The sequence below is a fragment of the Oncorhynchus nerka genome, linkage group LG12 (genome assembly GCF_034236695.1).
Source record: "Oncorhynchus nerka isolate Pitt River linkage group LG12, Oner_Uvic_2.0, whole genome shotgun sequence".
Lineage (NCBI taxonomy): Eukaryota > Metazoa > Chordata > Actinopteri > Salmoniformes > Salmonidae > Oncorhynchus > Oncorhynchus nerka.
In genome coordinates this window covers 61,890,891-61,905,474 of record NC_088407.1, presented here as the reverse complement: position 1 = coordinate 61,905,474, position 14,584 = coordinate 61,890,891, and the positions used below count along the sequence as shown (strand labels likewise).

The 14,584-nt window shown below is 42.4% G+C and overlaps 3 protein-coding genes across 5 annotated transcripts; 2 read left to right on the top strand and 1 right to left on the bottom strand.

Moving 5' to 3' along the window:
- The first annotated feature begins 127 nt into the window (after nucleotides 1-127).
- Nucleotides 128-3,652, top strand: ap5m1 (adaptor related protein complex 5 subunit mu 1). 2 transcript variants are annotated; one of them, XM_029675449.2, is made up of 8 exons: nucleotides 128-576; nucleotides 727-1,387; nucleotides 1,499-1,726; nucleotides 1,828-1,967; nucleotides 2,160-2,245; nucleotides 2,372-2,484; nucleotides 2,565-2,661; nucleotides 2,782-3,652. In XM_029675449.2, exons 1-8 carry the CDS (start codon nucleotides 509-511, stop codon nucleotides 2,862-2,864), a joined length of 1,476 nt encoding a protein of 491 aa, XP_029531309.1. In that variant the 5' UTR covers nucleotides 128-508; the 3' UTR covers nucleotides 2,865-3,652. The 2 variants fall into 2 exon arrangements, with proteins under 2 accessions (XP_029531309.1, XP_064881786.1); XM_065025714.1 differs by having other exon boundaries at nucleotides 2,565-2,673; nucleotides 2,782-2,869.
- A 1,688-nt stretch (nucleotides 3,653-5,340) lies between these two features.
- On the top strand, nucleotides 5,341-8,715 carry LOC115138533 (N-alpha-acetyltransferase 30-like). The gene is made up of 4 exons (XM_029675455.2): nucleotides 5,341-6,084; nucleotides 6,498-6,618; nucleotides 7,079-7,134; nucleotides 8,330-8,715. The coding sequence occupies exons 1-4, from the start codon at nucleotides 5,731-5,733 to the stop codon at nucleotides 8,465-8,467; spliced, it is 669 nt and encodes a 222-aa protein (XP_029531315.1). The 5' UTR covers nucleotides 5,341-5,730; the 3' UTR covers nucleotides 8,468-8,715.
- Nucleotides 8,716-9,714: 999 nt separating this feature from the next.
- LOC115138532 (uncharacterized) lies at nucleotides 9,715-14,166 on the bottom strand. 2 transcript variants are annotated; one of them, XM_029675453.2, is made up of 6 exons: nucleotides 13,470-14,166; nucleotides 13,281-13,372; nucleotides 12,988-13,050; nucleotides 12,745-12,843; nucleotides 10,802-10,919; nucleotides 9,715-10,579 (listed from the first exon to the last, which is right to left on the bottom strand). In XM_029675453.2, the coding sequence occupies exons 1-6, from the start codon at nucleotides 13,690-13,692 to the stop codon at nucleotides 10,062-10,064; spliced, it is 1,113 nt and encodes a 370-aa protein (XP_029531313.1). In that variant the 5' UTR covers nucleotides 13,693-14,166; the 3' UTR covers nucleotides 9,715-10,061. The 2 variants fall into 2 exon arrangements, with proteins under 2 accessions (XP_029531313.1, XP_029531314.1); XM_029675454.2 differs by having other exon boundaries at nucleotides 12,760-12,843.
- Between the last annotated feature and the right edge of the window lie 418 nt (nucleotides 14,167-14,584).

Here is a 14,584-nt window from a genome sequence, read left to right as displayed (position 1 = left end):
GATGCAAGGGAATTTGTAAATCAGTCAGTCTCGACTCGCATTTAAAGTCGGCTGCAATGTCGAGCGTGTCCATTATTATGACTAAACCCCGCCTACAATTTCTCTTATCAAAATCTGATTTTAAACCTAACCTTAACCACACTGCAAAACTTATGCCTAACCTTAAATGAATACCAAAATGTAAAAAATAAATAAAAAATAATGTTGACTTTGTGGCTGTGGTAACTAGTGACACCCCGGAAGGTACACTGCGTAAACACACACGCGCAAAAGTATCCTGATTGGTTCAGGCTGTCACATGATTGTAAAAATAGGAAGTTAATTTTGCAACGAAAACAGAACAGAATATCGATGAAAACTCAGTCGTGCAAGTTTAAAATGAGGCAAAATGTTATGTCCCCCTTTGTTGGACTACTTTAAGATTTCCCTCATAGATCTATCACAGAAGAAACGTGGTTATTATATGTATGCATAACCTGTCAATCACAGGCATTTTGTTCTGGATAAAATGAGTGTGAGGGCATTGTGGATTATATCTTACGAGAGGGGAGAGTCTGTAGCAGTGCGCTTTTCCAGGTTTGTAATGTTTTTCCTTCCATTGTTTGTGTAAAATGTAATGTAATCGTGTGTGTATATGAATGTATGTATGTATGTTAATTCACACCTGTCCCGTATTGCTGTTTTGGCTATGTGCATAGTTGGTAAAAGTGTTGGCTCCTCACACAGGCGATACCCAACAGTGGAGCAGCGTGCTAAGTGTATGGCCGGCTCATTGTATGCGTCTGTCCCAGAGGATGGCACTGTGCTCCAGCTCCTACTCACTGAGCTGGGCCTCTCTGACTCTGACAAACCCTACATGGCTCTACGAGATGACTGTCTCCACCAGCAGCGCTCACCAGCCTTGGAGCTCCATGTAGAAGGCCCCAGTGGAGGGGTTCTTTGGCCAATGTTGGTCATCTCCCAGGGGACTCTGATCCTGGCCTGTCTGGCCGTGGTGGATGCCCCCGCTGATCCCCGGCCTCCTCTGGCTAGCTTGTTCTCTGTCTCCCAGGGTCTCACACTGTTGGCGGGCCTGCAGGCTTTCCTCTGTGGGTCTGGGACTAAGCCTGACAGAGAGGGGCTGACCTCTCGCCTGGCCATGATGCCCTCTATCCTCCTGCAGATCTGCCCCCTCGGGACCCCACTGGACATCCCTCAGCCAGGGGCCTCATCGGCATCAGCAATGCCCACTCCTGCAGGGACCCAGAAACAGCCAGCCTGGAAAACAGGGGTGCACCGTGGTCGGGCTCTGGTGAATGTAGCTCTAACGGAGATGGTGCGCTCCATGCAGTATGGAAACCGAAACAGGCAGGACCTCTGGGATGTCTATGGCACAGTGACTTGCAAGGTGAGCACAGTGATACTGTCTATGGTAATGTAATACTGAAGTTTCTTGTTACCTTCTGCTGTCTACTCATTCTCTCTAACCCATTTGTGCTTTTTCCCTTTGTGTCATCAGTGTGAAGTGGAAGGGGTCCTTCCCAATGTGACGGTCACTCTCACACTGCCACCCAATGGCTCACCACTGATGGATGTCCTGGTCCACCCTTGTGTGTCTTCACTGGATGCCAGTGTTCTGACTGCCATGAGTGTTGAGGACTGTGACAGCTCTGCCTTCTCTGGCCCCTACAAGTTCCCCTTCTCCCCTCCTCTTGAGCCTTTCAGGCTCTGCAGCTACACATCTCAGGTACACAAGTCCAGAGCTTGTAAAAATAGCTAAATACATGCATTCACTCCTTCATACATTGCTGTCTTCATCTCGTCAGATTGAATTATGTATTTTCTCAGGTTCCCGTGCCTCCTATCCTAGGCACCTATCAGCTGAAGGATGATGACAACCAGTTGCGTATTACTGTGAGTCTGAAACTTCACGAGAGTGTGAGGAACAGCTTCGAGTACTGTGAGGCACATCTGCCGTTCTTTAACAGGTAACCTATGCACATATAAACAATACATAACATCTCACATTGATGATGCACTTCCTGATGTCAATATAGTAGCTTATTACACATAATCATCCCTTCTAGTGTTGCTTGAAATGCAGTGTTTCTGGAATCTTGTAAAGAAACACATCTCGACTTGAGGTTACGTTTAACCTCTGAACCTCTGTGTTGTTGCAGGGACCAGATGGGTAGTGTGGATGTGAAAGTGAGCGCAGGACAGCTGGAAGTGTCCAAGGAGAAGAACCTGCTGGTCTGGGTCCTCGGTACGTCTCATTGGTCTGGGGACAACATTTACACTGTGCAATGACCCAGTTTACCACATATTTAAGTTTCAAATACCCTTTGTTTATGGAAAAACAACGTGCATATTCTGCCTTGCCACTCTTTAGGCCAGAAGTTCCCCAAGTCCCGCGAGGTGTCACTAGAGGGCAGTGTGAGTTTTTCAGGGGAGCTCCCAGGACCTACAGATCCTCTCTGCACAGACCTTACAGCCTACATCAAAGTAAGTCAGATTCTTTCTAGACATTGGAGATGCATCTAAAACTAAACATACCAGAAAAACCATTCCTTCATGTTTTTCAGTTGTACTTCCGAGTGCCAGACTTGACTCTGTCTGGATGCTGTGTGGACCAGCATTCAGTGCAGGTCTATTCCTCTGCAAAACCTCGTATAGTCACATGTGAGTGAGAGAGTGAGTGGGTTCTAATGCTGGTTTAATTATTTTCTATGAAAATATATTTATGAAAAATATGTATTTGTGAAGCCTGAATGTGCGCTCTGCTCTCTCTTCTCTCTGCAGCCCGGGAGTTGTTATCCTCAGAATACTTTATCTGGAACTCAACTGGAACTGCACCCGTGTCCTCCGGACACATGATGCTGTAGGATGGAACTCTACAGTATAGACCAGCATCAAGGAAATTACTACTTCATCCATATCTGGGATGGGCCAAACACATGATGGATCTCCAGAGCATAAGATCATTGCTGGACAACAGACACTGCTTTTGATTCTGTTGACAAGGTTTGAATCTGTGTAACAAACAGCATCCAACATTATGAACACAATGGTCAAAGTGCTGTAACTGAATGGCTTGTATATGCTGTTCTTCTGACAGCCTTGGTCTCATCTAAGACGCAAAATGCAATTTCTTATCCGTACTGAACAGACCAATCAATTTTCAGTGAAATAATATGCCTTCAAGCTAGAATCCTTCATTGAAACAACAACAAAGTGTCCACCCCACCTCTGTTTTGGTATAAAGCTGAGGGATGGGTCTTTAGAAATGTAACCACTCCCAAAATCATAGACATAGCTATGGTTGCAAGGACTGACTATCCATGATATCAACATTATAGTTTTAACTATGTTTTGAGGCTATACAGTGCTTTTTGTTTTACATTGTTCACAAACATTGGAGTAAAACAATCTTATATTTTTGGTTCTAATGGGGTATGACTGTTGAATTAAGTCATTTATAAGTTATATTCTTCAAGAATCAATGGGTATAAATGTATATATCCTTAATGTATGTCCAAAAATGGATGTAGCTACTAAGGATTCTAGCTTTAAATACAGATAATGGTTATTCAACTGAATCTTACTCAAGAGTATTAGTACTGGAAAGAGAAAATATTGAATTATTGCAATTAAATATTGACTAATACAATAATGTCTGCATTTGTATACATGTTTATTTATTGATGCTGCCAGTTCCTATATTTTGGAAATGTTTGGACATCCCACTCCACTGGCCACATCTCTTTAGAGAGAGGGGCCACCCCTAGTCTGACAGTCCCACTTCAGTGCCTCTCCATCAGCCAGATAATTAGCAGCTGGGGCCTTGTTGTCGGCTGGAGCTGAGGTCCTGTGGGAGATGGGGCTTGGGAAGTGAAAGGGTAGGCTGATCCGGGCAGCGTCTGTGCCACAAAGAGCCTCTCAGGAGAACTGGCAGGTCTCCCTGGTCCCCCCCCTCTGACTCCACTGCCTGTCAGCCAGTGGCCTCTTCAAATACCCAGCCTCTCCAGCCTGAGATGGAGCACTGAACAACCCTCTAAAAAGTTGAGGCCTCCACCACCCCCAGCTGGCCAGATGACTGGCTATGTGGAGAAAAACTTGTAAAGAGAAACGGTGTGGTGGCCACCTTAAATATTGCATGACAAAAATTGGTTCAGCATAAGGGTCAGATTCAAATAAATGCAATTTGGTTAGAGTACAGCTCATCCACACATGACCATGATAAGAAAGTCCTGTCAATTAAAAGAAAATGCATAGGTATGCATGTAAGTGTCTACAAAACACATTTTAAGAGCCCTAGCCTAGACTATTTCCCGGCACAGACATCTGGATGATATTTCTAAGTGTCCTCACGTTAACCAAGCTGTGTTTTCCAAGACATACAACAGCCTGTCTTTAGTAAGAAAGGAATACAGTATATTGGTCATATATACACTGCTAAGTATGTGAACATCTGGTAGTTGAAGTGTTAAAGCAGGTAGAGATTGTGATCCACTTTGAGTGTGTTCCACTGCAGCCAGATTCTTCTGAGTGTTCTATTGTCCAGTACTGGCCTCTCTTGCCCTCCTTGCTGGTGCAATCGTTCTAATGTGGATTTCCACCCAGAAGACTGACCATGACCAATCCACTGACCATGACCAATCCTCTGTCAATTGGAACCAATTGCTCACACGGCATCCTTCACCTTTTTATGTAGCAGTATGCTGTGGCAGACACCCACCCTCCACATTGATTTGGTTTTAAGACCCAGTGTGTGTGTACTGAACTGGAAGGGGCAGACTGCTCCAAAGCTCTTGAGCATCCCGGCCTGTTGTCAGCCTGGCTCCTGGAGTCAGTGCAGTCACTGGGTTTGTACTGGCAGACGTGGCATTGTTTGTTAAATAAGGCTTGCTAAATGAATGGGCACGTTTAACGAGCCTCTGCTAGAATGCCTTGAACCCACATATCATACAACTAAATTGAGATGCTGAATTTCGGGAGATGTTTTGAAGCAATTGATTTGCTACATTGACTTGTTTATCGAATAGTAAGTCTACTAGGTTTATGAACAACCATGGTTTTTGTCTTTTGATCATCTTTGTGTTCACCTGTGGAACCCACATAATACTAAACAGAACACAAGAAAAGGAGCCCCACATTGATTTGCTCACAAAAAAATCAATTTGTGATCAATGACCAATATATAATGGTATAATATATATGTATACATGAATAATCATTGGCCCAGGGACCAAGACTGATCGACATATGTCCTTTCCCTCACACTGTCAAGCATACTACGACATCCAGTGGTAGGGCTAGAGAACATGTTGAGTTCTGTCGGTGTTGTCGCACTATAAAAACAGCTTAAATTGGATTTATAGATGTCATATTCTTCATTAAATTATTTCATCATTTTTTAAAACTTGTTGTTCTTGATATTACAACAACACTGTTCCTAAGATTTTAATCGACTTTGAGTGTCGTAAAGTTGTTTTTCGCACAGTAAATGCTTTACGGTAGCAATAATTTTGACAGGCAGAAGCTAGCCTAGCAACAAACTTTAGAAGTTATTAGTTAGCTACAGTACATTAGTTGGGTTAGCTACAGAAAATACATTATATAATTTAAAAACTGATTCGCAACTGGTGGCAACTTTAACCGTGCAAGCGACTTTTTTTTCTTCCGTTTTAGCGGACATTAGCTGGTTAAACGCACTGTCTGCATGCGAACAATAACGAAATCAACAACAACATGCCAACCATGGGAATGGCTGAAATAGATTCCAGCAGTGTCGACGGGGTGCTAACATGCAGCAAAGAAGTGGTGGTGATGGACCGAGACAGGGAAGACCTCGGGACGCTGTGCGCTGAAGAAGATTTGGTGGCATCCGCGCTTGCTGCCACTATCACCTCTCAAGTTATTGTGGAAGAACTGAGAAGGCTTGGGTTATGTTCAAACATAGAGGGAGACGTGGAATACGTACCATACGAGTCTGAACTGCAAATGTCAGACATCAAAAGGCTTATTACCAAGGACTTGTCAGAGCCTTATTCGATTTATACATATAGGTATTTCATTCATAACTGGCCTCAACTCTGCTTCCTGGTACGTCTAAAGTTGTTAGCTAGCTGACTAAACTCAACGATTTATGGTGGAGTTGCGTGTGGGCGGACTGGAGCGCCAACATCACATAAAATAACAATGTCGTGTGTAATTTGCCGGCAATTATTTATTTTGGGTGCTGAAATCGAGAGTAAAAAAAACACAAAAAATGACGTTTATATGTGGCGTCGGATCTCCAGTACGCCCACAGTAGTCGCAAACTCAACTCCATCGTAAATCGTGGAGTTGCGTTTAATCGGATATAAAGTTGTATGCATTTTAGGAACTGATCATGTTTTGTAGTTTGCCACTACCAGCCTATGCTCAGGGCTGAATATGGTGCGTTCGGGCTGGAGAAAAGCCTACACACCTGCCAGCCAGTAGATAATAAAATGTTTTACCTCTCTGTGCCACAGGCGATGGTGGACAAGGATTGTGTTGGTGCCATTGTGTGCAAACTGGATATGCACAAGAAGATTCACCGTGGCTACATTGCCATGTTGGCTGTGGACTCCAGATACAGGAGGAAAGGAATTGGTAAGTGGGCATTAGGAGGATCTCCAAGATGGGTGGGTAAAATGAGTGGAACATTCCAAAAGGTATCTGTTCCAAAAACTTTGTAAATAACAAGGTTGCCATCAAACAACCCATACAAAGTTGTATAGCGGCAGAATAAGGTACCAGGTAGGGAGTAGGCTATTTAATTACGTCTTCACTCACCATGTTTATTCCTGAAAATGTCTGTCCTCACACTGGTAGCCCATCGACAAACATTAAGAATAAGCTACATGGTGAGTTGATGCCTATTCGGCAGCTAGTTAGCTAGGTGTATTGATCATGTTACTTTGTATGCGATGTTTGTTGGCAACCTTGTACTTTACGAAGATTTTGGAACAGAGTCCTGTTGGAACATTCCACAAATTATACCCACCCCTGCAAGACTGTGTTATAAAGTTTCATGTTTACTTCTAACATGTCATCACTCCTGTCATTTCAGGTACATATCTAGTCAAAAAGGCTATCTATGCTATGATGGATGAGGACTGTGATGAGGTATGTTTCTTTTACATAATCATATCTACCCTGGAAGACATTAGACAAGAGTGGCCAGACGTCCCCGAAAATGTCCCTGATTAGCCATTAGAAAGAAAAAAGTAATATTGAAGTTAAATTGGGGCTGATCGTTAAATAATCAAATGCTGTCCAATCAGATTTGCATATATCAATCCCTTTGCCAAACTCGTTTTCTCCCGAGGCTTTGCCATGGACCTTTTATGAGAACGTTTGACCAGTGATACAGAGACAGGACTTTGTTTATCATGCATCCTTGCACTTTATTACAAATGCCAAGTCACTCACCCACCATTGCACCTTATACCAAATGGTGGGTTGGACCTCACTTTATATGTGCAGGAAGCTACGTACATGTGTATGTGTTCATCTGCAAGGCCCTTTTTGGTAAACTCCCTCTTTACCTCTGTAGTCTGGTCTCCTTCACCACCAGCAGTTACCATACCCGGTCTGCTCGGTGGTTGCTACTTAAAGTCCCCAGGACATTTACAGTATTAGGCAAGACTGCCTTTCTCGTCTTGTACACCAGAGGCATGGCATACCACTGAATTAATTTAAAATGTTGGTGGGAGACTCTGTTATGGAGGAGTGTAAAATGCTTTTTTAGGCTGGATCATGTTGTTGAATTGTATGTTTTAATTCTGTAATATATTGAATGTTGCTGTCTTCTTGGCCAGGTTTCCCTTGAAAAAGAGACTGGGTTTCAATGGGCTGGTTAAATAAAAATAAAAACATGAAGACACCATGGCCAGAAAGTACATGCAACAGCATAGGCTACCAAACCTGGGTGATTAAAAGATGACTAGCTAGGCTTTTAAGAACTGTGGAGGGTTATTCCATTTCTGTGTTTGAAGTATTTTTAAAGGACAATAGCGAAAATTGATAGTTAAATATAGTTCCATGGCATTTTTATTTTCAAACAGTACCCCCCCCACCCTCCCCACGCAAAAACAAAATAATTTCTGGTCACCTTACATTAGGCCACATTTTAGCTAGAAGATAACAGGCCATACTCTTTACCATAAATAGTGACAAGTTTAAGCTTGATTCTAATCTCATTACACCAATGCACATTTGAATCTGAAAATGCCATTGAATACCATTTTGTATAGTATTCAGTATGGAGATAGAGGTAACAATCTCTTACAAATTACTTGGTTTTGTTAACTTTAAACAGGTGGTGCTGGAGACTGAGATCACCAACCAATCAGCCCAGAAACTGTATGAGAACCTGGGCTTTGTAAGGGACAAGAGGCTCTTCCAATACTATTTAAATGGAGTGGATGCTCTACGGCTCAAACTGTGGCTTCGGTAGCAATACAGTCAGTGTGTCTGGCTCTGAGACCTCTTTCTCCCAGTCTCAGGAACAAACGTCTTCCCTACGAGGGAAACATCAAAGCCACATCAAATCCAGAAAGATCAGGAAGGAAAATTGGAGACCGGTACCACAGTTTTCTTTGTTGAATTGGGAGTACTTGTGGCATTTTAGTGGCCAGTGGAAATGAACTGAAAATAACCACGCCCTTGACCTCGACCAAACTAAATCAATTACAAACAAAACAACAGCTTGCCTCTGTCCTTTTTATTTATTTTTATTTAGAGGACAAAAAAACATGGCGAAAACACAAGTTGGGAAGAAGAGTAAGACTATTGAAACTGAATGTTTTCATAAAGCCATTTATAAGAGCTATACAGCCTAAATGCTTCAGACGTCATAAGAAAAGAGGATACCTCTCACTTGATTCAAGAACTAAATGCAGCTGTCCCTTGTCTTGTTGTGTGTTCACTGTAGCCCCAGGTGTGTGGTAGCTGGCCAGTTCTACTCTCTCTCTAATCCTGCTAAGAGCTTCCATCAGGATTTTCATAAAGGTGGAGAGGATTGCTGCAATAAGCAATTTCCTGTTAGGGTAAAAGGAGCCCTGAAGTGCAATATATCTTTTCAATGTTGAAGGGAATTGTGGAGCACAAGAGGTCTTCAGTGTGCTTCTCATTAAACAAAAACTCAGCCTCAAAGATAATTTAGAAAATACATTATCTTTGAAGCTAAATTAAACGGTCATTGAGGGAAATTATTTAGTACCATTTGTACGTACCCATTTTTGTCTCTGTACCATTGTGTCTAGAGGTCTTGAAGACGTGAAACAAAATATGGTCAGATATCTTTTATGGGTCTTCGTTCAAAAGTGTATCGCAAGACACCTTTCAATTTAAGATGGACAAAGTAATGTATTTGGTAATTCATTGCTGGGATTTTGTACTTTTTGGTGGTAGGATTTTGTCTGTCCATTTTCCATTGTTTTAGAGATTAAGATTGAGTAACAAAATTAAAGTAACTTTTGGTCCTTGAAAAGCGCTATATAAGTACCATGTATTGTTAATCATGATGGAAATAAGATCAAAAAGCCAAATGTATTATTTTTTAAATGTGCTTTCTCACCTTCTGAACATTAAGCTGGTGTTACATCAAGCTAATTTTAGACCTTTCCACACCTGTAGTATCACTATCATCCCTAGAGGGCGCCACACACTGCCTTCAAACAGGCTGGAATAAAAACACACTGATTCACTTTCATAAACACATTTATTTGTTATGGAAAACAGATTTGTTCCCACAATGAGACTTACTTTAACCACATCTGCTATTCTAATGAAGCAATCCTAGACTTTAACCACAGCTGCTATTTTAATAAAGCAATCCTATGAATACATTCAGGTGATAGTTTAATACTGGTGGTGGACACATTCTCTGAAATACTTTGGTTATGACAAACCAATATTTAGTTTGCCATGTGATCATACAGTAAAAATGCTAACAGTTTAAAAGACATGAGCTACAATTTCTGCTTTTCAAAATGAAGTGACCACCTATACACCATTAGCATTTCGCAAACTGAGATTGAAGATCCGATCTAATCCAGATTAGTAAACCTCTCAAACAGCTCCAGGTCAGGTTCCCAAATCCCTCTCTCCCCATGACATAGACCTCTAATGCCCTCTCTCTGCCAGCCTCTCAGAGGCCTCCTACTAGCCCTCTCACTATCCCCGAAAGAGCTCAAGTGTTTGGGAATTGTATCTCTTTGTTTCTCTGTCTTCCAGTCCAGCATCGAAGGTAAGGTTTTCCTCATGGTCAGTCCACCGTCTGTCTCCCCTTCCACTCTGTCTGTGAGAGTATTTGTTTTCCGGTGAGGACTCCTGAGGCCTCCCCATGCCAAGTCTCTGTTGATCAGCTCTTCATCCCTACACAGGCACTGTGGTGGTCCAGGCTGGGACTGCTGTCTCTCTCCCTGCTCCAGGGGAAGGGGGCTTGGTTGGAGGATCTCCTTGAGGTCGAGACTCTCTCCTGTCATCTCATCCCAAAATATGTCCCTTTGGGTTGGCCTGTTTAGCAGATGCAGTCTCTGTATCCCTTTGCTGCTTGGTGCTTCAACTACAGAGGCCAAGGGAGCAAGACAAAGTACACAATCTATTTAAGTACTGCAGCCCTATGGATTGTACGCATCACTTAGAACATGTTCAAGTTGGTGGTACATTTTTTTTAGCCTGGCTGATGCGACCCATGTAGTACACAGCGAGGGAGAGCTGTGACACTGCAGTCAGGAAGACTTTGAGTTTGGTGTCAGCCAGATTAACAAAATGTCTCCAGTCTCACCATTATCTATGTAGATTGTCCTCTCGTGGACCCGCTGCTCTCGGACTCGTCTCTGGTGGGCTCTCCTTCTTCGCTGGGCCTGTTGACTGAGGACCATCTGTGCCTCCAGGAGTCCTCCCTACACAACCCAACCCACACAGCCAGAGAGACCATGCATGAGTCACCACCAAATGGTAGTTTAAAATATAATATAGTCACATGTCATGGAATACACAACGCATCAATGGTATGCTACAGATAAAATGTTGATCCCTAGATCCTGTCCTATGCAATGAAACATGAAAATGTACAAATTGTTATATACAGTATGTTGGTTTTTGAGGGAGTGTGTGCGCGCACGTGTGTTTTTGCCTGGTAGTGGGGTTTTTCCTGTTCCCTGTACCCTGAAAGCGCATCCCATTGAGGGCCAGTCAGAGCTGTAGACCACCCCACTTTCCACTCCACCAGCGCTTTAATCAGGCCCACTGGGACAGAAGGGGCCCAGCCTCACAGCTCACCAGCTGCTCTCGCTCTCTGGTAAATTACCTCTCATAACAACATTCCTGACTAAATCAAATCCCATGTAATTGTTTTGGAGACTGAGGAACATAAGCATGTATAGTGCATTCAAAAAGTATTCATACCCCTTGACATTTTCCACATTTTGTTGTATTACAGCCTGAATTTAAAATTGATCATTTCGATTTTGTGTTTTTTTTTATTTCACCTTTATTTAACTAGGCAAGTCAGTTAAGAACAAATTCTTAATTTTACAATGAAGGCCTACCCCGGCCAAACCCTCCCCTAAACTGGGCAACGCTGGGCCAATTGTGCTCTGACTTATGTGTCTCTGATTTACATACAATACCCCATAATGTCAAAGTGGAATTATGTAAAAACAAATAAATGAAAAGCTGAAATGTCTTGAGTCAGTAAGTATTCAACCCCTTTGTTATGGCAGGCCTAAATAAGTTCAGGAGTAAAAATGTGCATATACACACAAGTTGCATGGACTGTGTGCAATAATAGTGTTGAACATGATTTGTGAATAACTACCTTATCTCCGTAGCTCACAAATACAATTATCTGTAATGTCCCTCAGTCCAGCAGTGAATTTCAAGCACAGATTTAAAGACAAAGACCAGGGAGGTTTTCCAATGCCTCGCAAAGAAGGGCACATACTGGTAGATGGGTTTGCACATTTTAAATAAAAAAGCAGACATTGAATATCCTTTTGAGCATGGTGAAGTTATTAATTACACTTTGGATGGTGTATCAATACACCCAGTCACTACAGAGACCCCTCTTCATATTTTCAAACATGGTGGTGGCTGCATTATGTTATGGGTATGCTGGTCATCGGCAAAGACTAGGGAGATTTTATGGATAGAAAGAAAATGAATAGAGCCAAGCACAGGCAGAATCCTAGAGGAAAACATGGTTGAGTCTGCTTTTCAACAGACACTGGGAGACAAATCCACCTTAACCTAAAACACAAGGCCAATTATACACTGGAGTTAGTTACCAAGACAACATTGAATGTCCCTGAGTGGCCTAGTTAGTTTTGACTTAAATCGGCATGAAAATCTATGGCAAGACTTGAAAATGGCTGTCTAGCAAACCAACTTGACAGTGCTTGAATAATTGTTTTAAAAGAATAATGGGAAAATATTGTACAATCCAGGTTTGCAAAGCTCTTCAAGACTTACCCAGAAAGACACAAATATCATCACTGCCAAAGGTGATTACTTATCTAATCAAGATATATTCATGTTTTATTTTTTCCATTTAGTATATTTTTTGTTGTTGAATTTTTCTTCCACTTTGACATTGCAGAGTATTTTGTGTAGATTGTGGACAATGAATTACAATGAAATCCATTATAATCTCACTTTGTAACACAACTAAATGTGGAAAAGGTAGAGGGGTGTGAATACTTTCTGAAGGCACTGTAAGTCCATTACATTCTCTATCTGCACCTGCGGATGGCGGCCGGTGCCATCGTGTGCACCCTGGCTGGGGGTAGAAAAGTGGAGGACACCCCCATCTCTCCAGTCTCTGCCCTGTGACAAGAGAAAAATAACAAACCAAACACAAGCATAAGGTCATATAAACAGCTTCAAAATTGACAAAGGCTTTGTATACATGTCAACACAGCACAAACAGAGACAAAATGCCACTGATGTTTTTGTATGTTTTTTTTTTACCATGGCCATGTGATTGGCAGTAACCTTGAGGCCTGCACTAAGAGGGGCCAGTGGTTGCAACGCCTGAGGAGAGAGAATGATGGGAGGTCTGCATGGGTACACAGTACAGTACATCACAACAGTCAATGCAATAACACAGCCACTCTTCCCCCAATGTGAAGTCCGAGACACTAAATTGAAATACAATTTATTTCACAGAGATAGGAAAATAAAGTAGGAATTTAGGAACACTTGAACAAGAATGTTTGTGACAGTTTGTAGTAAAATGGTAGCGAAAGCTATACTGTTCTGACCTGTAGTCTTCGTGGTGGATGAGAATGAATGATGCTTGGTCCACAAATGTTGCTTTGACTCTGTGGAAGGCTGCTTGCTACATATGATGATTCTTACACACATGCATATACACACATAGACACACAAGTCAGTTAAGCCTTCGTGATGATGACAACCACATTTGGAGACAAAATAATCTGTCTACTGACCTGTAGATAGTGGGGGGAAGCTTGCAGAGTTTTCCAGTTTCAGTGGGGGCAGCTGGATAGTCCTATGTCCTAGGGGCCCATGTTGTGGCTCCAGTGGGGTTGGCACAGCAGAGATGGTCCATTGTGAGGTGGGATGACTGGCCTGCTGGTCCAGGTCTCCCTCTGGCTGACTGTGACATGGGGCCACCTGACTCAGCCTGGACCTGGATCCTGTAGAGCCCATAGTCCACCACTAGCCCTCTGCTATGGCCGTTAGGCTGCTATGCTATGCTATGCTTTTAGCGAAGGTCTGTTGATGAGTCAAGCAATCACACTCTAATTTGGGTTTGTTAATATTATGAAATCCGGACGGTCTTTCAGTTACTTTCAGTGTTGAAATCAGAAGAACTTGTCTCACCTCACTTGTTTTGAGTCCTCCGCTCATGTTCTCTCATTCGTTTGGCTGTATGTGGTGTTTAATGCTCCGCCACCAGCTGCTATGGTTCTTGATGTACTGTAGTTTATTTTTCTTTCTTGATAAATTAGCATAGCCCGTTGGTATGACACCCTTAGTTACACAATAACTCCCCTAGTCAGTCGTGGTGGCATACATCTCAGGTCTCCATTCTGTATGTTGCAGCTGTACAAGTGAGGTAACAGTTTTAGTTGTGGTTAAAATGGAAGGTCTGTGCCCCCATCCCTGTCTTTATACTTTTCATTATAATGAGCTGTTTCTATGACAACTCTCCCTACAGGTTACTTTGTAACTCCAAGTTAATGCTTGAAAGACCATGCTTTTTTTCTAGCCCCATACCTCTTCCCCTCCACGCTCCAAACTGTTCAGGCATAATAATAGATCATTTACAGAATCTGCCTCGACAACATACACTATACTTTCAGTTTCCAACAAGGAAGTCCTTCACAGCAGGACATAGAAGTAAAGGTAAAAGTTTTGAGAATGACTTTTCAAATGATGAAGAGAGTTCGGACTACCAGCATAACATGGAGATGCTGTACTTTATTCTGTCTCAGTGTGTGGATGTGAAAATCATCAGTAATGAGGATTTAAACCCCTCCCTACATTCGTTCACCTCCTCTTTTCTCGCTCATTTGGTTTAATGAGGCAGCATCCACAA

What these genes read in the sequence shown, in the direction of transcription:
- LOC115138532 (XM_029675453.2), bottom strand. Translation starts at nt 13,692, where the DNA reads ATGGGCTCTACAGGATCCAGGTCCAGGCTGAGTCAGGTGGCCCCATGT. An exon ending in ATCCACCACGAAGACTACAG is followed by an intron (nt 13,051 to 13,280) that starts GTCAGAACAGTA and finishes CTCTCTCCTCAG; the next exon opens with GCGTTGCAACCACTGGCCCC. An exon ending in CGCAGGTGCAGATAGAGAAT is followed by an intron (nt 10,920 to 12,744) that starts GTAATGGACTTA and finishes TGGGTTGTGTAG; the next exon opens with GGAGGACTCCTGGAGGCACA.
- ap5m1 (XM_029675449.2), top strand. Translation starts at nt 509, where the DNA reads ATGAGTGTGAGGGCATTGTGGATTATATCTTACGAGAGGGGAGAGTCT. An exon ending in CCTGCTGGTCTGGGTCCTCG is followed by an intron (nt 2,246 to 2,371) that starts GTACGTCTCATT and finishes GCCACTCTTTAG; the next exon opens with GCCAGAAGTTCCCCAAGTCC. An exon ending in AAAACCTCGTATAGTCACAT is followed by an intron (nt 2,662 to 2,781) that starts GTGAGTGAGAGA and finishes TTCTCTCTGCAG; the next exon opens with CCCGGGAGTTGTTATCCTCA.
- LOC115138533 (XM_029675455.2), top strand. Translation starts at nt 5,731, where the DNA reads ATGCCAACCATGGGAATGGCTGAAATAGATTCCAGCAGTGTCGACGGG. An exon ending in GGCCTCAACTCTGCTTCCTG is followed by an intron (nt 6,085 to 6,497) that starts GTACGTCTAAAG and finishes TCTGTGCCACAG; the next exon opens with GCGATGGTGGACAAGGATTG. An exon ending in ATACAGGAGGAAAGGAATTG is followed by an intron (nt 6,619 to 7,078) that starts GTAAGTGGGCAT and finishes CTGTCATTTCAG; the next exon opens with GTACATATCTAGTCAAAAAG.